Source organism: Antedon mediterranea, chromosome 9 (assembly GCF_964355755.1).
Source record: "Antedon mediterranea chromosome 9, ecAntMedi1.1, whole genome shotgun sequence".
NCBI lineage: Eukaryota > Metazoa > Echinodermata > Crinoidea > Comatulida > Antedonidae > Antedon > Antedon mediterranea.
Window position 1 is genome coordinate 28,303 of NC_092678.1, and position 24,932 is coordinate 53,234.

The window sequence follows — 24,932 nt, forward strand, 5'->3', positions numbered from 1 at the left end:
GGTGCAACACGTATGAGTCCAACACTAGCAGATTATTTATCAAACAGAAGAAAGTAGTTCGAATAATATCAGGTGCACCACCACTAGCTCACTCAGATCCCTTATTTTTCTCCCTAAACCTTTTAAAGTTGAACGATCTTAACTATCATAAACATTGTACTTTTCTCTACTCATCGATTAACTCCCTAAACCCACCTCAATTTACAAATTTATTCCAACCAAACGCATCTTTTGACAATTATAGAACTCGAACTGTACAGGATATGCATATCCCTCTTCATAAAAAAACTTCATTTCAATATAACATAAGATTTAGTGGACCTAAACTATGGTATAAACTACCTTCAAATATTAAAGTTGCTGTATCTAAGAAAAGCTTTTCATTTAAACTTAAAAGATATATCACATCCAAGACGAACCAATTCTTTATTTATACCAAAATTGTTTTTTTTTTTTTTTGTTATTTTACTTATTTAGTTTAACCCATGTTATGTAAATTGTTTATATTGTTATTTATTTATTTTTTAAATTTATTTATTTATTTATTTATTTTCTTTTTCCGTGTTGTTTTTATCTAATCTTTGTTTAGGCATGTCTGTCACAAGCTTTTTGCTTTTTTGATCATGCCTTCTTCAATCATATTACCTTTCTTTGCACCATTTTGTTGACTGTTTTATTTTGAAGAAAATAAATGTTACTTTGAATTTAATTGAATTGACGGACAGTCTAGACAGACAGACAGTCTAGACAGACAGAAAGACAGTCTAGACAGACAGACAGTCTAGACAGACAGAGAGACAGTCTAGACAGACAGACAGTCAGTCTAGACAGACAGACAGTCTAGACAGACAGACAGTCTAGACAGACAGACAGTCTAGACAGACAGTTTAGACAGACAGACAGTCTAGACAGACAGACAGTCTAGACAGACAGACAGTCTAGACAGACAGACAGTCTAGACAGACAGACAGTCTAGACAAACAGACAGCCTAGACAGACAGACAGACAGTTTAGACAGACAGACAGTCTAGACAGACACACAGTCTAGACAGACAGACAGTCTAGACAGACAGTCTAGACAACCAGACAGTCTAGACAGACATACAGGCTAGACAGACAGTCTAGACAGACCGACAGTCTAGACAGACAGTCTAGACAGACAGTCTAGACAGACAGTCTAGACAGACAGTCTAGACAGACAGTCTAGACAGACAGTCTAGACAGACAGTCTAGACAGACAGTCTAAACAGACAGTATAGACAGACAGTCTAGACAGTTCATACAGACAGACAGTCTAGACAGACAGGCAGTCTAGACAGTTCAGACAGACAGACAGTCTAGACAGTTCAGACAGACAGACAGTCTAGACAGACAGACAGTCAGACAGTCTAGACAGACATACAGTCTAGACAGTTCAGACAGACAGACAGTCTAGACAGACAGACAGTCAGACAGTCTAGACAGACATACAGTCTAGACAGTTCAGACAGACAGACAGACAGTCTAGACAGACATACAGTCTAAACAGTTCAGACAGACAGACAGACAGTCTAGACAGACATACCGTCTAGACAGTTCAGACAGACAGACAGTCTAGACAGACAGAAAGTCTAGACAGTTCAGACAGATAGACAGTCTAGACAAACAGACAGACAGTCTAGACAGACATACAGTCTAGACAGTTCAGACTCTAGTCCTATTGTGTAAACTACTGTAGCTCCCAACTACACCCTAGTCCTATTGTGTAAACTACTGTAGCTCCTAACTACACTCTAGTCCTATTGTGTAAACTACTGTAGCTCCCAACTACACTCTAGTCCTATTGTGTAAACTACTGTAGCTCCCAACTACACTCTAGTCCTATTGTGTAAACTACTGTAGCTCCCAACTACACTCTAGTCCTATTGTGTAAACTACTGTAGCTCCCAACTACACCCTAGTCCTATTGTGTAAACTACTGTAGCTCCTAACTACACTCTAGTCCTATTGTGTAAACTACTGTAGCTCCCAACTACACTCTAGTCCTATTGTGTAAACTACTGTAGCTCCCAACTACACTCTAGTCCTAATGTGTAAACTACTGTAGCTCCTAACTACACTCTAGTCCTATTGTGTAAACTACTGTAGCTCCCAACTACACTCTAGTCCTAATGAGTAAACTACTGTAGCTCCTCCTAACTACACTCTAGTCCTATTGTGTAAACTACTGTAGCTCCCAACTACACTCTAGTCCTATTGTGTAAACTACTGTAGCTCCTAACTACACTCTAGTCCTATTGTGTAAACTACTGTAGCTCCTCCTAACTACACTCTAGTCCTATTGTGTAAACTACTGTAGCTCCCAACTACACTCTAGTCCTATTGTGTAAACTACTGTAGCTCCTAACTACACTCTACAGACAGTCTAGACAGACAGACAGTTTAGACAGACAGACAGACAGTCTAGACAGTTCAGACAGACAGACAGTCTAGACAGACAGACAGTCTAGACAGTTCAGACAGACAGACAGTCTAGACAGACACAGTCTAGACAGTTCAGACAGACAGACAGTCAGTCTAGACAGACGGACAGTCTAGACAGTTCAGACAGACAGACAGTCTAGACAGACAGACAGTCTAGACAGTTCAGACAGACAGTCTAGACAGACAGACAGTCTAGATTGACAGACAGTCTAGACAGTTCAGACAGACAGTCTAGACAGACAGACAGACAGTCTAGACAGACATACAGTCTAGACAGTTCAGACAGACAGACAGTCTAGACAGACAGAGAGTCTAGACAGTCTAGACAGACAGACAGACAGACAGACAGTTCAGACAGACAGACAGACAGTCTAACCAGACAGACAGTCTAGACAGTTCAGACAGACAGACAGTCTAGACATTTCAGACAGACAGACAGTCTAGACAGACAGACAGTCTAGACAGTTCAGACAGACAGACAGTTCAGACAGACAGACAGTCTAGACAGACAGACAGTCTAGACAATTCAGACAGACCGACAGTCTAGATAGTTCAGACAGACAGACAGTCTAGACAGACAGACAGTCTAGACAGTTCAGACAGACAGAGAGTCTAGACAGACAGACAGTCTAGACAGTTCACAGATAGTCTAGACAGACAGACAGTCTAGACAGTTCAGACAGATAGTCTAGACAAACAGACAGTCTAGACAGTTCGGACAGACAGACAGTCTAGACAGACAGACAGTCTAGACAGTTCAGACAGACAGACAGACAGTCTAGATAATAGTTCCTAGTAGTTCCGAGTAGTTCATAATAGTTCTGAGTATGTTCCGAGTAGTTTCGGGTTGGGTATTTGGCAAAGTATGTTCCAAATATGTTCCGAGTAGTTCCGAGTAGTTTATAATAGTTCTGAGTATGTTCCGAGTAGTTTCGGGTTGGGTATTTGGCAAAGTATGTTCCAAATATGTTCCGAGTAGTTCCGAGTAGTTCATAATAGTTCCGAGTATGTTCCGAGTATTGACGAGTATTTCCGAGTAGTTCCGAGTAGTGACGAGTATTTCCGAGTAGTTCCGAGTATTTCCGAGCAGTTCCGAGTATTTCCGAGTAGTTTCGGGTAGGGTATTTAGCAAAGCGATTTTAGGTAATTAATCGGAAATGGTACTCTAATATTGCACATAATATTTATGATAAAATGGCAACTTTCTAGAAATTGTTTTTTTAAATCCATGCTGATTGTTAATTCGCTTGGGGTAGCACAACTCTGTTAATATAATTTTCAACTTATAATATTATTTTATGAAACGGACAGTACGTATAATTATTCTTTATAAATGATGTTAAGCCAAATAATGAAGGTGGTGACAATCTATTATTTTATATAGTCGGCCTAATGATGATTGTTAAACATGTATTGTCCCCCAAAAACATGAACAAGTCGGCCTAATGATGATTGTTAAACATGTATTGTCCCCCAAAAACATGAACAAGTTGGCCTAATGATGATTGTTAAACATGTATTGTCCCCCAAAAACATGAACAAGTCGGCCTTATGATGATTGTTAAACATGTATTGTCCCCCAAAAACATGAACAAGTCGGCCTAATGATGATTGTTAAACATGTATTGTACCCCAAAAACATGAACAATTAAGATTAATTAAATCAGATTTGGAATATTTTTTAATTTTTAGTCATATATTGTATTGTTTCGGAACAAAGCATCATGGGAACAATATCAAGTAAATAAAAAAATTTATTACAAAATAGAGATAATTAATTAATATAGCTGGCCTAATTATTTTTAACGTTTTCTTATACATTTATAGAATAGACATTACAAAATAGATATAATGTATTATAGGTCGCCTAATAATGATTGTTAAATGTTTAATCCTAAATGTATATAATTTACATTATTATACCATATTATAATATGTTGTAACAATGTCTATTCTACAATAACAAAATATTTAATCAAGCTTAGACATTTTAGTTATGAATTTAGGAAATAAACATAAATGAAATTTCTTTTAAACACGCAAAAAAGTAATTTAGTTACTATATAACTAATACCTGCCTATACATTTACTACTGTAGCTCCCAACTACACTCTAGTCCTATTGTGTAAACTACTGTAGCTCCCAACTACACTCTAGTCCTATTGTGTAAACTACTGTAGCTCCCAACTACACTCTAGTCCTATTGTGTAAACTACTGTAGCTCCTAACTACACTCTAGACCTATTGTGTAAACTACTGTAGCTCCCAACTACACTCTAGTCCTATTGTGTAAACTACTGTAGCTCCCAACTACACTCTAGTCCTATTGTGTAAACTACTGTAGCTCCCAACTACACTCTAGTCCTATTGTGTAAACTACTGTAGCTCCCAACTACACTCTAGTCCTATTGTGTAAACTACTGTAGCTCCCAACTACACTCTAGTCCTATTGTGTAAACTACTGTAGCTCCCAACTACACTCTAGTCCTATTGTGTAAACTACTGTAGCTCCCAACTACACTCTAGTCCTATTGTGTAAACTACTGTAGCTCCCAACTACACTCTAGTCCTATTGTGTAAACTACTGTAGCTCCTAACTACACTCTAGTCCTATTGTGTAAACTACTGTAGCTCCTCCTAACTACACTCTAGTCCTATTGTGTAAACTACTGTAGCTCCCAACTACACTCTAGTCCTATTGTGTAAACTACTGTAGCTCCTAACTACACTCTAGTCCTATTGTGTAAACTACTGTAGCTCCCAACTACACTCTAGTCCTATTGTGTAAACTACGGTCAAAAGTCAATTACTATAAAAGATTAATAACAAACTAGAATTTATTTCGTTACTCTGACGATTTATAGTTGATCTTTGTGAAAATGATCCTCCCAAACGCAACATGCATGTACACTAAAGTACGATCATATGACCTACGCTTATTATAAGCATGGGTCATTGTCCTGAGTTATTTGTCATAGAATATACAGTATATATATTTGGTACGATGACGTTATCAAAAACCCAACATTAAGATGACAATTTCGAAAGAGGATTTGAGCAAAAGGATTTGAGCAAAAAGATATCAGATTTTGAAAAAAGTGAACTCTCTTTTAACTTTGTATTAACAAAAGAAATGAAAAAAAAAAACTTTTTAAATGCAGCTGGTCATATGATAACATCACAACATCCGATAGGCACAATTTTTATATGAATTCATATCTACATTTCATCAGCTTTCATAATAAGTTATAAACATCAAGGTCACCTTTAATTCTAAAGAGCTGTAAAATATGAAAATATACGTTCGCTCAATGTCAATGTTGACTGTATTTTAACATTGCGAACCAGAGAAGCAAAAACGCTATCACGTTCCAACAAAGCATCTGGTGTATCAAATTCAACCATGCGACAAGCATCAAGTACAAGAATCTTATCTGAGTGTAGCTGTAACTGATGTAGACCTCATTTATCATTGCGAACCAGAGAAGCAAAAACGCTGTCACGTTCCAACAAGGCATCTGGTGTATCAAATTCAATCATGCGACCAGCATCAAGTACAAGAATCTTATCTGAGTTTAAGATTGTGGCGATACGATGCTAGGAAGCAATTCATAGATTCTGTTAGTCAACATAATTTAGTTTATTTAATAAATAATAATAAAATACAGTATTTAGTGTTCCAATGCTAATTTTTTATAATTTATAATTATGGATTAGAATGCATTAATCAACAATACTGTGTAAATTTATATCAATAAAAACTCACAGCAATTGTAAGAACTGTTCTGTCTTTGAATGCTGTAGCTACAACCTCCTGAAGGATTGCATCCTGTAACAGAAAAATATATTGTGAAAATAGTGCAATCTACCCAGTTAATTTGTTTAAATATATTGTGTAGTGCAATCTACCCAGTTAATTTGTTTAAATATAGTGTGAAAATAGTGCAATCTACCCAGTTAATTTGTATAAAATATAGTGTGAAAATAGTGCAATCTACCCAGTTAATTTGTTTCAATATAGTGTGTAAATAGTGCAATCGACCCAGTTAATTTGTATAAATATAGTGTGTAAATAGTGCAATCGACCCAGTTAATTTGTTTAAATATAGTGTGTAAATAGTGCAATCGACCCAGTTAATTTGTTTAAATATAGTGTGAAAATAGTGCAATCTACCCAGTTAATTTGTTTAAATATATTGTGTAAATAGTGCAATCTAACCAGTTAATTTGTTTAAATATAGTGTGAAAATAGTGCAATCTACCCAGTTAATTTGTTTAAATATAGTGTGAAAATAGTGCAATCTACAAAGTTAATTTGTTTCAATATAGTGTGTAAATAGTGCAATCGACCCAGTTAATTTGTTTCAATATAGTGTGAAAATAGTGCAATCTACAAAGTTAATTTGTTTCAATATAGTGTGTAAATAGTGCAATCTACCCAGTTAATTTGTTTCAATATAGTGTGTAAATAGTGCAATCGACCCAGTTAATTTGTTTCAATATATTGTGTAAATAGTGCAATCTACCCAGTTAATTTGTTTCAATATAGTGTGTAAATAGTGCAATCTACCCAGTTAATTTGTTTCAATATAGTGTGTAAATAGTGCAATCGACCCAGTTAATTTGTTTAAATATAGTGTGTAAATAGTGCAATCGACCCAGTTAATTTGTTTAAATATATTGTGTAAATAGTGCAATCTACCCAGTTAATTTGTTTCAATATAGTGTGTAAATAGTGCAATCTACCCACTTAATTTAAAATCAACTTGGGCTAATACATTTTCTGTATGTGACCAATACTAGTAAACAAATACATAAGTTAGTTGCTATCTTTACTACGTTGGCATTATTATCCTGTGTATATTATTGCACTCACAGTTTGCATATCGATAGATGCAGTTGCCTCGTCCATAACCAGTATGTTTGTTTTCTTTAAAAATGCTCTTGCAAGACAAAACAATTGTCGTTGTCCCACACTGTAATTCTCACCCCCCTCAGTTACCAATGATTCTACACAAATAAAACAAATATTATTTATATATAATTCTCACCCCCCTCAGTTACCAATGATTCTACACAAATATAACAAATATTATTTATATATAATTCTCACCCCCCTCAGTTACCAATGATTCTACACAAATATAACAAATATTATTTATATATAATTCTCACCCCCCCCCCCCCTCAGTTCCTCAGTTACCAATGATTCTACATAAACAAAACAAATATTATTTATATATAATTCTCACCGCCCCTCCCCCTCAGTTACCAATGATTCTACATAAACAAAACAAATATTATTTATATATAATTCTCCTCCCCCCTCCCCCTCAGTTACCAATGATTCTTCACAAATAAAACAAATATCATTTATATATATAATTCTCACCCCCACACCTCTCCCTCCCTCCTCAGTTACCAATGATTCTACACAAATAAAACAAATATTATTTATATATAATTCTCACCCCCCACCCTCCCCCCTCCGTTACCAATTATTCTACACAAATAAAACAAATATTATTCATATATAATTCTAGACACTATTGGCTAGGGACCCTAACCCTATTTTTTATTGGAAATACTTACCTAGGCCATCTTGTTGTGTAGACACTATTGGCTAGGGACCCTAACCCTATTTTGTATTGGAAATACTTACCTAGGCCATCTTGTTGTGTAGACACTGTTGGCTTTAATTGTGCAATTTCCAATGCTTCCCATAATTCATTATCAGATTTGTTCCCTTGTGGGTCAAGATTGTACCTGCATCGAAATTAATTCTAAATATTAATTATAATATCTGTATTATATAGATGTATGCTTATATAGAAAACACTGCAAATTGTTCTGGCTGTTTACTTGCTTATTTATTTTGTATCTCCATTGAGATCCAGCTACTGATACCCACAGCATTGTCATTTTGTTAGTGCTTATTTTATTTTGTATCTCCATTGAGATCCAGCCACTGATACCCATGACAATTGTCATTTTTTCAGTGCTTATTTTATTTTGTATCTCCATTGAGATCCAGCTACTGATACCCACATACTGTAATTTGTTAGTCATTCGCTTTTTGATTTATATATCTCCTTTCTATTTTGATCCTTTACCTAATAGTACCAGTAAAAAGAACTGGGTCTTGTGGAATGATGGCAATTTTCCGTCTCAGTGCTGTTAATGGGAGGCTAGCAATATCTACACCATCTACAATAACACGACCTCTGAACGTGTCAATGACCCTGAAAAGGGCAAGTGTCAGTGATGATTTTCCACTACCTGTTCGTCCACAAATACCAACCTAACAACAATAAATATAATCATAACATAGATAGATTCCACTTTGTGATTATACTATATATATAATATTATATAAGATGATGGACCATACATAAAACTAGTACTAAATTCAATTGAATTTGATCCATAACAAAAGCCCCAGTATCTAAGCAAAATGCTGTATTACATAATCACAAGTGTAAACAGATGACGCAACACTGCTAAAAACATCACTAAGTGAAATACAATCAGTTTCACGCAACAACGCAAGGCAGGAACACTGGAAAACATAGTACAGTGCATACGCAGGCTGAACCTGATCACAGTCTACGGCAACTGATGTTGACACACAACTAAACAGTTTTGATTTCACGCAGACGGGGGGAAAACTAAATTATTGGAAGGGCATGTTTGATTTCACGCAGACGGGGGGGCAAACTAAATTATTGGAAGGGCATGTTTGATTTCACGCAGACGGGGGGGCAAACTAAATTATTGGAAGGGCATGTTTGATTTCACGCAGACGGGGGGAAAACTAAACTATTGGAAGGGCATGTTTGATTTCACGCAGACAGGGGGCAAACTAAATTATTGGAAGGGCATGTTTGATTTCACGCAGACAGGGGGCAAACTAAATTATTGGAAGGGCATGTTTGATTTCACGCAGACGGGGGGGCAAACTAAATTATTGGAAAGGCATGTTTGATTTCACGCAGACGGGGGGAAAACTAAATTATTGGAAGGGCATGTTTGATTTCACGCAGACAGGGGGGGGGGGCAAACTAAATTATTGGAAGGGCATGTTTGATTTCACGCAGACGGGGGGCAAACTAAATTATTGGAAGGGCATGTTTGATTTCACGCAGACTGGGGGCAAACTAAATTATTGGAAGGGCATGTTTGATTTCCAGCAGACGGGGGGGGGGGCAAACTAAATTATTGGAAGGGCATGTTTGATTTCACGCAGACGGGGGGGGGCAAACTAAATTATTGGAAGGGTATGTTTGATTTCACGCAGACAGGGGGAAAACTAAATTATTGGAAGGGCATGTTTGATTTCACGCAGACGGGGGGGCAAACTAAATTATTGGAAGGGCATGTTTGATTTCACGCAGACGGGGGGAAAACTAAATTATTGGAAGGGCATGTTTGATTTCACGCAGACGGGGGGGCAAACTAAATTATTGGAAGCAAACTAAATTATTGGAGGGGCATGTTTGATTTCAAGCAGACGGTGGGAAAACTAAATTATTGGAAGGGCATGTTTGATTTCACAGACGGTTGAAAACTAAATTATTGGAAGGGCATGTTCTTACATTGTTTAGGTTGCATACATTGCTAGTGGCAACCAAGCTGTTTCTGTATGCATATATGTTTAATAGACAAAATTACCTTGTCTCCTGCTTGTAAAGTTACTGTAACATCATGTAATACAGGGTCCAGATCTGCAGCATAACGTACAGATATATCGTCTAGCACTATCTCACCCTTATTGGGCCAATTTAATGGTGGATCTCTTATGCCTACAACAACAATGTTGAATATTAAATGTACCTATAAACAAAATGTTATCAATAACTTCATTGTATTTACTATGTAAGCTTACCATCATATTTCTCCATTTGAAGTTTACTATAATAATGAACCCTTTCAACAGAATTCATACTCATCTCAACCGTTGCAGCCATTCTAACTAACCAATTCAGCTGACCAGCCATCTAGCAGAAAAAATAAGATACCAACCAATTAAGCAGAGTATTTATTAGTTTGTAAATAAATACATTTTTCAGTATATTCTTTCTGTTAACATTTACTGTATAGTGTACAGTATATTCTTTCTGTTAACATTTACTGTATAGTGTACAGTATATTCTTTCTGTTAACATTTACTGTATAGTGTACAGTATATTCTTTCTGTTAACATTTACTGTATAATGTACAGTATATTCTTTCTGTTAACATTTACTGTATAGTGTACAGTATATTCTTTCTGTTAACATTTACTGTATAGTGTACAGTATATTCTTTCTGTTAACATTTACTGTATAGTGTACAGTATATTCTTTCTGTTAACATTTACTGTATAATGTACAGTATATTCTTTCTGTTAACATTTACTGTATAGTGTACAGTATATTCTTTCTGTTAACATTTACTGTATAGTGTACAGTATATTCTTTCTGTTAACATTTACTGTATAGTGTACAGTATATTCTTTCTGTTAACATTTACTACTGTATAGTGTACAGTATATTCTTTCTGTTAACATTTACTGTATAGTGTATGATACCCATGGCACATTATTGTATTATATATCATATAGATACTTACAGAAAGTGCATAAGTTATTGAGAGTCCTACAAGTCCGGGGTCATTACCTGTAGACATTGACGTTATACCAGCAAGCAATACAACCAATGAACCAATAAAATCCTAACATTTACAAATCAAATAATATTAATTCACATAAACACTGTCATTTGATTGGATGATTGTGGGTCACATGGCGTGCACATATGCACTATTGAACGGTCAATAGTACTTTTTTCCGTGTAAGAAAAGAAAAAAGTATCGCGTTTGGAAAATATTTTTTTTTTACTATTACTTTTGAAATACAACAACGCCGCCAAATTCCGCTGCCGAGATTCAGTGTGATGACTGAAGTACATTTTGTGAGAGATATATGTACTAATCTAGACCAAAAAAAAGATAACCTTTCATCATTCACCTCATGCAATTATTTGTACCATTACACTCATAAACATTCATTTTTTCATAAACATCTAACAAAATAATTGTTTTTACTCACCAAGCGAACACCAAGCCATCTGTTAGCAGTCTGGATGTATACATATGCAACATTGTTTTTATCAATTTTTGTCAAAATTGTGTCTCTAAAGGAATTCTGCAAGCTAAACAGAAAAAGTTTCACGAAGCTGACTTTGACTGAATTTATTTTGTTTTATTTCAAAACCCAACAGCAAAAGGAATTCGCCAATAACAGGAAGGTTACAAATACAGAAAAAACGCTTATTATATAATCAACATGTTACGCGACACTTTAACAAAATTTGCTTCGTCCCAGTCCACCATGGGGTGTCTGTGGTCGAAATGTCTACGGCTCTGGACTCTTGTGCAACCACCTTAAAATAGTCATTTTTACCAGTAAAAATGAATTATATGTTTTACTTACCAGTATGCACGGATCGTCGGTAAGCCTCCAAGAGATTCAGAAAAGTGGGCAAAAACAGGAGATTTACTGATGCTATCTAGTCGTTGTAACTCTCTAAAAATAAATGCATAAATAGTTTTATTATCATTTACGCCTCTCATCTCGCAACTTGTGTTATGTCTTTGTACCCGTCATGATCCGTGATCATCATCTCGCAACTTGTGTTATGTCTTTGTACCCGTCATGACCCGTGATTATCATCTCGCAACTTGTGTTATGTCTTTGTACCTGTCATGATCCGTGATCATCATCTCGCAACTTGTGTTATGTCTTTGTACCCGTCATGATCCGTGATCATCATCTCGCAACTTGTGTTAAGTCTTTGTACCCGTCATGATCCGTGATCATCATCTCGCAACTTGTGTTATGTCTTTGTACCCGTCATGATCCGTGATCATCATCTCGCAACTTGTGTTATGTCTTTGTACCCGTCATGATCCGTGATTACGCCTCTCATCTCGCAACTTGTGTTATGTCTTTGTACCCGTCATGATCCGTGATCGATCTTGTTATTTTTTAATTCATTTAGTGCAAGGGATTTGGATATATGTCTGCGTTTAGTTATCATAAAACAACAAAGTTGCACACTCACCTTGATGTTGTAATAAAGAACTTCATCATAACAACATACAGAATTGTCATAGGAATGCAGATGAATATGAAGAAATAGGACACAATAGTGTTTACAATAATAGCTGATACACAATTCATCGAAAACACCAGGAATGAATTCAAAGATGAACCCAATTGCTACAAGAAAATAGTTAAAATACATTATAGCAACAACCATAATAATGTTTCACTGCTCTTCATATAAATTTATATCATTTCAAAATGTTATACACACTTACGCCATCAAGAGTTTGAATGTCAGAAGAGAACCGATTAAGAATTCGACCAATTGGAGTAGTGTCAAAGAATCTGTTGATAAAATAATAAGTATGTGTATATATAGTTCTATATATCAAACCAATGGTACAATTGGAAGAAGTTGTTCGTGAAAGGAAACAACAAACCCTAAGTATTTAACATCTATTTTCGTAATTTGTTTTTACACATTGTTAATTACAAACCAGATGAACATTTACTATCATATCAAAATATAAATAAGTAATTTAAACAGTAACTGCATTTGTGTTTAAATTGTTGGAATTTAGATGTTATGATTGTGCACAATATAAACAAAGAGCAGGAATAATGAAGTTGAAATACATATTATATTTAGATTAGAAGAGCAAAATGTGGAAAAAGCTACTACCTGAGGGGAGAAAACATAACCCGTTTCAACATGGTGTTATGCATTCTCTTAGATGCATACAAAGCTGACAGAATCATTGTCAATGATGATACAGTAGATAGTATAATGCTAGTAACAGATAAGCCAGCATAGCCACCTAAGTACTTGCGTAAAACAGCACTAGATTCCTGCAGCAAAAAATATATAATCAAATTAAAGAATATGTCAAATTAAACAAGAAACATACATAAAATCAATTTGTTAACACTTACATTCTTCTGTAGACCAATTCCAGCATTAGACCAAGCAGATCAATTTGTTAACACTTACATTCTTCTGTAGACCAATTCCAGCATTAGACCAAGCAGATCAATTTGTTAACACTTACATTCTTCTGTAGACCAATTCCAGCATTAAACCAAGCAGATCAATTTGTTAACACTTACATTCTTCTGTAGACCAATTCCAGCATTAGACCAAGCAGATCAATTTGTTAACACTTACATTCTTCTGTAGACCAATTCCAGCATTAAACCAAGCAGATCAATTTGTTAACACTTACATTCTTCTGTAGACCAATTCCAGCATTAGACCAAGCAGATCAATTTGTTAACACTTACATTCTTCTGTAGACCAATTCCAGCATTAGACCAAGCAGATCAATTTGTTAACACTTACATTCTTCTGTAGACCAATTCCAGCATTAGACCAAGCAGATCAATTTGTTAACACTTACATTCTTCTGTAGACCAATTCCAGCATTAAACCAAGCAGATCAATTTGTTAACACTTACATTCTTCTGTAGACCAATTCCAGCATTAAACCAAGCAGATCAATTTGTTAACACTTACATTCTTCTGTAGACCAATTCCAGCATTAAACCAAGCAGATCAATTTGTTAACACTTACATTCTTCTGTAGACCAATTCCAGCATTAGACCAAGCAGACAGCCAAAAGTTATTAGCAACACTGCATCCATTGTAGAGAAGTATAAGACATAGAACCATTACAAATATTGGTATACGAAGTTGGTTGATATAGTCACCATACATCTTAAAGCCAACTGATCCCTTTACACGCTCTTCTTTCTCAATTAGTTTCCCAGTTTCATCATCTTTGTCTGAATTAAAGAAATACATTGTAACCAATCATTTGTCTTCTACAACACTGTCACATCAAATATTAAATATATTGTTTAAACACTGCATAATTTGCCAAACATTCTTACTTGTGTTTTTCAATTGGTTTTATAAATAAAATTCTTACCAGCACCAGATTTCTTTATAAACATTTCATCTTCATCTTGTGAACCAACAGATATTACAGACACCTGCTTCTTTAGCTTACGTCTCTCTACAACCACTTGTTCTTCTGCGTCTGAATCTGGTTGTTCCTTTTCTTTTTGCTGGGATTCTTGAATTAAAGTTTGCCATTCCATATAAAGTTCAGGATCTTTTTGTTCAATATCAGTCAATGTCCCTTGATGCTGAATTTGGCCCTCTTTCATAACAATAATCTAACGTTTCAAATATGTAATATCATTTTAATTTGTTAGTTTGTTTTAATTTGATACTCTATTTTAGTATTCCAGCACTTAACTACTCGGTCCACAAATTAACACTTAACTTTTATTGTAAAAAAACAAAACAAGTACTACATAAATGTAAGACTTACCCAATCTGCTTTTTCTACATACTGAACCTGGTGAGTTACAAGGATAGCAGTACGATCATTGTTTAAAAGTAATCCAACTATGCCTTCCTCAAAAACTTGACGTCCAACATGAACATCAAGAGCAGATAATGGATCATCCTGTGAAAAATGTAAAGCCAAAACGCTTACATTATAACTAAAAACCAATAAATATGTGTACAAATTACAGTAATGATTCAGAAACAGTTTTGACATACCAATATGACCACATCATTGTAGCTATACATAGCCCTGGCAACACTTATTCTTTGTTTTTGTCCACCACTAAGATTAATTCCTTTCTCTCCTATCTCTGTCTGATCACCAGCAGGTAAAATATCAATGTCTGGCTTAAGTGCACAAGATGAGATTACAGATTCGTACCTAAGTTATAAACAATAAGATTAATTCCTTTCTCTCCTATCTCTGTCTGATCACCAGCAGGTAAAATATCAATGTCTGGCTTAAGTGCACAAGATGAGATTACAGATTCGTACCTAAGTACAATAATAAGACTTTGCTTTTCAATCATTTAATTGTGTATGGCATCTGTACCACAAAAAATACAATTCTTAATTTGTCAATTGGTTACTTTAGTAAATTTACTAATTATTTGCACAGAATTATAATGTTGTCTTACATAATAATTTGGGACAATTTACCTTTCAGTTTCACCACAGTAACCAAACAAGATGTTCTCTTTAAGTGACGCATTAATAAGCCATGCTTTTTGAGATGCAAATGAAACAGTACTTTTGTGTCTGGAATAACAAAATTAACAGAAAATGGTTAATCATAAAATATGAATAGAAAACTATTTTTTCAATAATTCCACTGTACTATATATATTCCACTTTACAGTATAACATAGCTTACCTATTCCACATTACAGTATAACATAGCTTACCTATTCCACTGTACTATATATATTCCACTTTACAGTATAACATAGCTTACCTATTCCACATTACAGTATAACACACATTACCTATTCCACTGTACAGTATAACATAGCTTACCTATTCCACTGTACATTTCCACTAAGAGTGCTCATTTCACCAAGCATTGCAGCCAGCACAGATGATTTTCCACTTCCAACAGCACCAACAATCATTGTCAATTTACCTATTATTAAATATTAATCAAAATTACCATTCAATGCAACAATATAGTGAGTTTTTATAATGGCATGTTATAACAGGTCTAAAGGGTCTTTCACACCTGTTCCGGCATGGTTCTGGTGCCGGCAAATAAAATTGAATGTCATTGTTTTAGTTTTCATTGACTTGATTTGATTTGAACTGTGCCTGGTGTGAAAAGCGCTTAAATTACAGTAAAACCTTACCTGCTGGAATTTCCATATTTATGTTGGCTAATGTTGGGAGTGGAGAGTCTACATCCCATGTAAAATTACCATTTTCAATCTTAAAATAACAAGATAATATCACACTATTGATTTCAAATCACATTATACACACAGATACAATTGTTTCTTAGAGATATTTTTTGTATTGCTTACTTCAATGAAATACATATACTACCGGACCAATTGATATTAAAACGTCTATGGAAAGGATACCGTAAATCTTCTAATAGTAACCCACACTCTAATAGTAACCCACCTTATAAGTCAATCTATAATAATAACCCACCACTCTAATAGTAACCCAAAAGTCACAAAAACTTATGATGCAGCTGTATTTTGAAAATATGGAGATAATGCAACTCAGAAGTGTGGGAGGATGGAGTGTTTTTGAGTTTATAAAATAAATTCAAATTTGTTTATTCCTACTGTTTTATTATTTTGCTATGACTTGCTGACCGGAAAAGTTGGGGGTGGGTTACTATTTTCAGGTGCCTAATTTAAGATTAGCAATAGTAACCCACTACTCTAATAGTAACCACCTTCTAATAGTAACCCACTACTCTAATAGTAACCACCTTCTAATAGTAACCCACTACTCTAATAGTAACCACCTTCTAATAGTAACCCACTACTCTAATAGTAACCACCTTCTAATAGTAACCCACTACTCTAATAGTAACCACCTTCTAATAGTAACCCACTACTCTAATAGTAACCACCTTCTAATAGTAACCCACTACTCTAATAGTAACCACCTTCTAATAGTAACCCACTACTCTAATAGTAACCACCTTCTAATAGTAACCCACTACTCTAATAGTAACCACCTTCTAATAGTAACCCACTACTCTAATAGTAACCACCTTCTAATAGTAACCCACTACTCTAATAGTAACCACCTTCTAATAGTAACCCACTACTCTAATAGTAACCACCTTCTAATAGTAACCCACTACTCTAATAGTAACCACCTTCTAATAGTAACCCACAACTCTAATAGTAACCACCTTCTAATAGTAACCCACTACTCTAATAGTAACCACCTTCTAATAGTAACTCACTACTCTAATAGTAACCCACTCTAAAAAACAATCAAAGAATAATAACTCAGGGTTACAATTAGATTTACAGTATGCACAGTATTTGTATAATAATATTCATCTACAAATTGACCAGATTTGGATTAGATCTTGTATGAATTAGATCTTGTATGAATTAGATCTTGTATGGATTAGATCTTGTATGTACCCACAGTACAGCACCTGGTGGCTGAACCAGTACAGCTGGCTAACCCCTACTCTTTCAAAAAAATGAAATTTTTTAATGGTTTTTTTTATAGTGCATACAAGCTAGATGTGTACATTGGATCTGAGAAGACTTGTTTTACCACCACAGTCGAGAATTACCATGAACCTGTGTCACTTTTATTGCTCAGCTACTCAACTCAAAATGTTGGGTCAACAGTGTATCTATATTCTACATCCACATAAACAAAAAGCTACAGTAGTAAAATAATATGTTGCAAAACTTTCTGACCTTTAGAATGAGATCATCAGAGATATCAATAGAAGTTGGTATTGCATTGCTTGTGGAGAATGTTCCATATTGATTCCCATCAGCTGCATTTACCAATAATGTACGATCACTGTTGATTCTGCGTTTACTTCTTAGTTTGTTTGGTGGCAAACGGCAAGCAGTATTCAAATCCTGTATAAAGCACCATTTTTTAACATTACAAAACATTTTAATATCAAAACACACATTCATCTATATTTGTATCTAAAATACTGATTAATCCAAATCTAATAATGACGTAGATGAAAAAAAAAAATCATAATGGTGAATTGATAGTACTTACATCATCATCTTCAATTGTAGACTTATCTCGATCTAAAACAACTTCAATCTTTTGTCTTCCATCATCCCGTTCTTCACATTCAGGCGATTGTAAAAAGTTTTGTAACCGTTTAGTGCTTACATGTGCATTTACAAGAAATGTAAATGTCATTGGCATAACAAATAATGGGATGGTAATTTGATTGAACAGTGAAAGAGATGAAAACGCCACATCAGGGGTTAATGGTGTACCCTCAAAAACTTCATACAAGCCATAAGCCTATAAGAAAAACATGAACTGAGTAAATAAAACACATAATCATTTACAAATAAACAATTACATAATATAAAAATAACGCTTAAAAAAGAACGACGGACGTTTCGACTGCCTTATCTATGAAATGTTGTAAATCAGACAATTAAAACCTAGTCTGAATAAACAAAGTGACTCTGTAAAAGCTAAGCTTTTCATTTGACAGGATGTAAGACAATAGGTCTTTTGATATTTAAACTTTGACCCTTGGCTTGTGCTATTTAATTAGTTGTTGTTTTATATTTTATTCATTAGACTTGATAATGACCTCATGATGGAGTCGAAACGTCGGTTTTTTTTTTTAAGCGTTATTTTTATATTATATATTTACAATAAACCTACCCTCATTCGTAAACAATTAGTTTGTTCTAAATGAACCTAAATTACAGTATATATTAAAAAGAAAACAAACTAACCACAAGTGTTACAAGAAGGGGTGATGCAATGGTTGTTGTAGCTGAAATATGAAAATAATAGTTTTAACATTTTTACAACTGAATGAATTTGTTGGTGTTAATAAACTTCAATTGAAACAAAAACAATATAATCATTTATTAATCATTAATCATTAATCGTTTCTGTATTATATCTATTGCGTTACAGTAAACAATATAATCATTTATTAATCATTAATCATTAATCATTTCTGTATTATATCTATTATATTGCGTTACAGTAAACAATAATCATACTTAAAGCAGAACTCCAGAGGGAGCCCTTCATCCTGACATGAACTTCGTTGGCTCGTGCTTCTTTAATGTTGCATAAAAACAGGTCTTCCCATCCATACAACTTTATTAATTTAATTCCTTGTAACATTTCGTTGATCCTCTTCAAACGTTCATCAGAATTTGCCTAAAATACAACATTTAAAGGACAGACAATATTACAAGCATTTTTACTTGACAAACGTAAAGTAAATATAAAACATATGCAAATTAGCTTACCATTATTATTTTCTGGAAACCAGCCAGTATACCAGCAATCACAGTCTGTAATGGCATTGTAACAAAAAACACACAAAAACCAACTAATGCAGAGTAACCCAACGTCTTGTATAAGATATAAAGTGATATACCAAGCTGTAAAATAAACATTGTTATTGCTTATTGAAATATGCACAATTATACATTACATTAAAATGCCAATAATGTTACATATAACCTCACTGTACGAGATGAAAACATCAAGTTGAAGAGTATAAGATACCATTATAATTTTAAATAATTATAATGAATCCAGGTAAACACATTTATTGAACCATATATAATGGATCCACTGGAATGAGTTAATAACATCAAGTTATTAAAGACTTAACTGATAGGGAATAGACCTACCATATATAATGGATCCACTGGAATGAGTTATTAAAGACTTACCTGATAGGGAATAGACCATATATAATGGACCCACTGGAATGAGTTATTAAAGACTTACCTGATAGGGAATAGACCATATATAATGGATCCACTGGAATGAGTTAATAACATCAAGTTATTAAAGACTTACCTGATAGGGAATAGACCATATATAATGGACCCACTGGAATGAGTTATTAAAGACTTACCTGATAGGGAATAGACCATATATAATGGATCCACTGGAATGAGTTATTAAAGACTTACCTGATAGGGAATAGACCATATATAATGGATCCACTGGAATGAGTTATTAAAGACTTAACTGATAGGGAATAGACCATATATAATGGATCCACTGGAATGAGTTATTAAAGACTTACCTGATAGGGAATAGACCATATATAATGGACCCACTGGAATGAGTTGAGCAAATTCATAGCATCAACAGACATCAAATTTGTTATTTGTCCCATTGTCATGGAGCCTCCAGTCATTGTCCATGTTGATAAATTTAAAGCTTTATCATATACACTTGCCTGTCAACACAAAGAAAGTGATTAGTCAATTAAGTTTAACTTTAAGTTCATTTAGATATCACTTGGAAAAACTGACTTACCTGAATAGCTGCCCTTAAATGAATACTTTCAATGATAACAATCTGATAATGTGATTGTAAACACAAAGACTTCAAGACAGATGCAAAGAAAATGATAACTAGTAGAACATAACCATTTTGAAGAAAAACATCAACAGTCACATACAAATCATCTTTTTGCTACAAAAAAAAATTAAATTATTTTACAGTTACATAATCATCCCTTTGCTACAAAAAAAATATAATTATTTTACAGTTACATAATACAGTGTAGAAACATAAGGGGTGTCTCAACAAGCAATTATAGAAATTTATAAATGAATATATAATTATTTTACAGTTACATAATACAGTGTAGAAACATAAGGGGTGTCTCAACAAGCTATTATAGAAATTTATAAATGAATATATAATTATTTTACTGCTTTGTGTGTTTAAATCTTGTCATCAATAAAGTTCAACATACTTACTGGTTTTGCTTCTAAGCCGGTAACATACAAGAGTAGGTACTTAAGGGCAATTGGACCTACAAAACTTAAAGAATCTCCACATAATTTAAGTCCACCAGCCATCCCTAATCTCAACCCAAAGACCTTGATGAACACACGATACAGGTTAATTTCCACACCTTTTGCCAGTGCTCTCGCCTGAAAAATTGATACAATTATACTTTGCAATCGTTCCATCATCATATAACTATATAATTAATTGTTCCACATATATTAACATACACAGAAATATTTGGATTTTTACAAATAAATCAATAACAAATTCATAATTATGTATTCGACAACACAATAAATATTAATATCATAAAACAAGGTACAAGAGTGAATGGGGTTCTAGACCAATATAAAACAACCAATTTATCACTTTTCTCTAAATCTGAAACTGTTTACAAATCTAAACCAACAAATACCGTAATCATTATTAACTATTTTAAAATGATTTCCAATCTGACCTTTGATCTAGTTACTTGTTGAACCACCTCATTGATTACAATATCAATAATGAATTGTAAAGAAGCAATACGATTTGACCACGACCCTAACAATACATATTAATATCATGAATTGTCAATCAAAAAGGTCTTTGTTAAACTATGAATAAACCTGCAGTAAGATTATACAATGTTTTCAATAAAGTTTGAAGTTCAATACCATGTAAATATATCTGAAATGTAATCAATCAATTCTTGCAATCAAAGCAAGAAGGTCCCAGGACAACAATATATAGTAAATATAAAATTGATAAAATTAGATAGACACTAACTCGTTCTTTTTCCAAAGCTTCTTCAAAAAGCATACGATTCTGACGTGCTTTATGTGATTTGGAGAGGACACCAAGATCTTCAAGTTCAATCGGCTCTTTGTACCCTTTACGAAATAATCCATTTAGCCACCAATAAGTAGCAGAGGACATTAATGTACAAAATCCCTGCATAAAGTGCATGTTGGTTTTCTTCAGATCACTTGGTAGTTCATCATCAGAACAGCAAATCTAAATAAAGAAATCAGAAAAGATATTTATTGCTTCACAAGGGCATTCAAAGTGATTAGTTTCAAATTTCAATTTTATTTGCTACTGTGCCATCAACAAAGCATAAACAGACAAAATAATAGACTAGATTTGAACTCGTCACTACGGACGAGTTAGGTTATCCGCAGCGCAAACGCCACGTGCACGTAATACGTTAGAATATTGTGCGCAGTATATCGATTATGCCATTGAAAAAATGTTAGTGCGCTCTCTATTTTACGTCACGTCTAAGTATATACGGTATACACTATACACTGTATACGTACTACAGTACATACAGTGCTGAATAGGTGAAAATAAGTGACCAAAGTTATTGACGCTTTTGGACATGATGACGTCATCACAATTTTAAAAACGGTATATCATGCGAAAGATAATTGATTGGCCTAGACAATATAAAAAATGGGGGAAAATGAAATACGGATAAGTAGAGATGCGCTCTATTAAATGTGATGAGCTACAGTACGACGAAAGAGACAAAAATCCGCTATTTTATATTCGAGTGGTTATACGATGACGTCACTATGGCCAGTTAGCCATATCGATGCATGATTCGATATCTACAATTTATCAACTTCAGAATCTGTAATTTTAAAAAAGTTTACCACGTTGTTTAGAATCTATAACAGTTTTTAAAAAGGCATAATTTTCACAAAATTTTAAACTTTTTCATAAAAACGCGCGCAAATTGTCTAATTCTACGTGCTCGTATGTCGTGATTTTAGGTCGAAAATTACTAGAAAAGGCTGGAAAAACATAAATCACGCAAAAAAAGATGTTTTCTGCGCTACGTGCGCACGCGCGCGTAAAATTTTGTACGCACTCGGAAAGTTGATTAGAAATTGATTTTTCGCATTTTGAAATTTTAAACGCGCGTGCACGCGTAACTTTCTGTGAAACATGCCATTTTTAATCCATAGAAAGTTTTTGGTTAATATGACTTAAATTTTCACCAAGTTTCAATACAAAAGACCTTTTGGTTTTTAATCTATGATCAATCATTGAAATTCATAAAATCGCGCGTAACTTACGCTGCGCAACTCCAACATCGTCGAAAAGCTTGGCTGCACATCTACAGCTACAGGTCAATCTTATGAAAAAGTTATACAATCTTATGTTGGCCAGAATTAGAGATACGCTGCGAACAAAATTCGTGGAAAGAAAGAAGATTAAAGAAAAAAAAAAAAAAGATCCTGACAATAACAAGGGGTTATCCGCCAAGTGCAGATAACCAAAAAACATAATAGAGCAGTTAATTTATTGAAAAATACTGTACCTTGTGTAAAATGACATATATCTCCATCAAAACGTACAATGATGTAATCACAATACTTGCTATAACCAAATCATAACGCAAAACGTTAAATTCTTTCCAGTCGTCATCAATAGCACTTTCCAATGTTAGGACATCGCATGCCAGCATACATAACCAATATAGGAGCACAAGTGATATCATGAATGGCTTGTTCCAATATTCCACATGATGGTAGTATATAAAATACATTACCATGCTGATAAAACATGCACAAGCTGGAACATACAGATATGGTTCTGTTTCTTGATTCTCATGTACAATAACATCTGTAATGATACCCTCACTAACTCTTGACAATTGAAGAACTAGCAGCAACACATTCAGCAACCAACGAGGCACATGTCCAGGGAATGCAATTAGGTATTTATGATTCAGATTTTTTAGTGCAGTGAAATTTGCCAGGACCAGTAAAATGGACGAAGCTAGTATAACAAACAAAACACTGATACCCGATGAAATCAACCCAATAAAACAAGCATTGTCTACTGTGCTGCTTTTGTCCCAAGTGAAGTTATCAAATGAAACATTAGCATCGTCTCCACAAAACCAGTTAAACTTTTCAATAGCATACATGTTGGATTCCTGCAACCTAGAACAATCTGACAAAGAAGAAACATACTAATTATAATAATACTCTCGACAGATATTATCAGCTATTCAGCATTAAAATATTGTTTATTAAGCATGGGATAAAATATGTCCTTCATAACAGGAAAATAGCTTAACCAGCTCAATGAAGGTTTAATCTATAATCTAACTTGTTGTGTAGAGGTAATTTTGTTCATATGTTTGCCATGTACAGTAGTACAACAAAAAACCTTGCTTTGCACAATTATCATTTTTTTTTAATAGTATATATAGTAACTATAAAGTGGCATTAGGAATTATTACTTATTGACCAACACGGCAAAGATAAAGATTTTGATTGTACCTGGCCGGTATGACGAATTACCCCAACGAAACATAGCAAACCCCACATGGCTGTATTGGTGAACCACGACATTTCGCCCACTTTTGGGGGAGGGGGTGGTGCAGGGGGGGAGGGATCACAATTGGTAAAATAAGAACTTATGCAACCGACAACTCCCTCGACTTAACCAATCATATCACCACCACCAACCCAACAACATCCCATCAGGCAATTCCCTGATCCCATCCTCCTACCTAGGCTAGCTAGGCCCTAATAATACTATATTTAGCCTAGTTAGGCCTAGGTACGCATTACATTAATTAATTAAGGGGTGCCCATACAACAGGGCCTACTAAATTATTATTAAACTAGGCCAAGGCCCCTACCTGTAAATAACAGCAGAGAAAATTGCCATTCCTCGGCTAGAAGGTAGTGTTTTGGCTTATTTTTCGGCCAAAAAGACGCTAACGTGACCAACAAAGAGGCTGGTCAAATGAGAGAGTGTTTGTTTTCTTTCTGCGTGTCTACAGTTTGTGTGTTCACAAGGATTAGGGATCAGCTCAATTATAACAAGGCTTTCTTTAATTGAGATGGGAGAAAGAGTGTGCAATCATGCGAATCGAAAGTTTATGCTCATGCGTATTCATATTTCCTCCCACTTTTGTGTGAGGTAATACACTACGTGACCAATTACAGCTGTTTTTCAAACCACAAACAACAGAGATTAGAGAGATGACTTGACAGAAATACTAGGGATGCCCTTCAAATCTTAGTTTACCAAGCAAAAAATGT

At 34.5% G+C, this 24,932-nt stretch overlaps 1 protein-coding gene across 1 annotated transcript; it reads right to left on the reverse strand.

Annotated features, from left to right (window-relative positions):
- Positions 1 to 3,189: 3,189 nt before the first annotated feature.
- LOC140058373 (ATP-binding cassette sub-family C member 8-like) lies at positions 3,190 to 24,757 on the reverse strand. The gene is made up of 31 exons (XM_072103944.1): positions 24,527 to 24,757; positions 23,192 to 23,829; positions 21,649 to 21,876; positions 20,847 to 21,023; positions 20,398 to 20,556; positions 20,162 to 20,317; positions 19,368 to 19,502; positions 19,113 to 19,275; positions 18,837 to 18,877; positions 18,130 to 18,387; positions 17,808 to 17,978; positions 16,251 to 16,329; positions 15,925 to 16,030; positions 15,568 to 15,666; positions 15,124 to 15,289; positions 14,888 to 15,025; positions 14,480 to 14,729; positions 14,122 to 14,333; positions 13,233 to 13,399; positions 12,826 to 12,895; positions 12,567 to 12,724; positions 11,936 to 12,028; positions 11,552 to 11,654; positions 11,074 to 11,175; positions 10,349 to 10,460; positions 10,135 to 10,265; positions 8,577 to 8,764; positions 8,126 to 8,229; positions 7,340 to 7,473; positions 6,230 to 6,292; positions 3,190 to 6,060 (listed from the first exon to the last, which is right to left on the reverse strand). Exons 2-31 carry the CDS (start codon positions 23,801 to 23,803, stop codon positions 5,926 to 5,928), a joined length of 4,710 nt encoding a protein of 1,569 aa, XP_071960045.1. The 5' UTR covers positions 23,804 to 23,829; positions 24,527 to 24,757; the 3' UTR covers positions 3,190 to 5,925.
- Positions 24,758 to 24,932: the final 175 nt, after the last annotated feature.

Excerpts from the sequence above, each read along its gene's own strand:
- LOC140058373 (XM_072103944.1), bottom strand. The coding sequence starts at position 23,803 with ATGTATGCTATTGAAAAGTTTAACTGGTTTTGTGGAGACGATGCTAAT. Across the intron at positions 18,388-18,836 it reads CCCTTCTTGTAACACTTGTG|GCTTATGGCTTGTATGAAGT; the intron begins GTTAGTTTGTTT and ends TTTTTCTTATAG. Across the intron at positions 7,474-8,125 it reads TACACAACAAGATGGCCTAG|AATCATTGGTAACTGAGGGG; the intron begins GTAAGTATTTCC and ends TTATTTGTGTAG.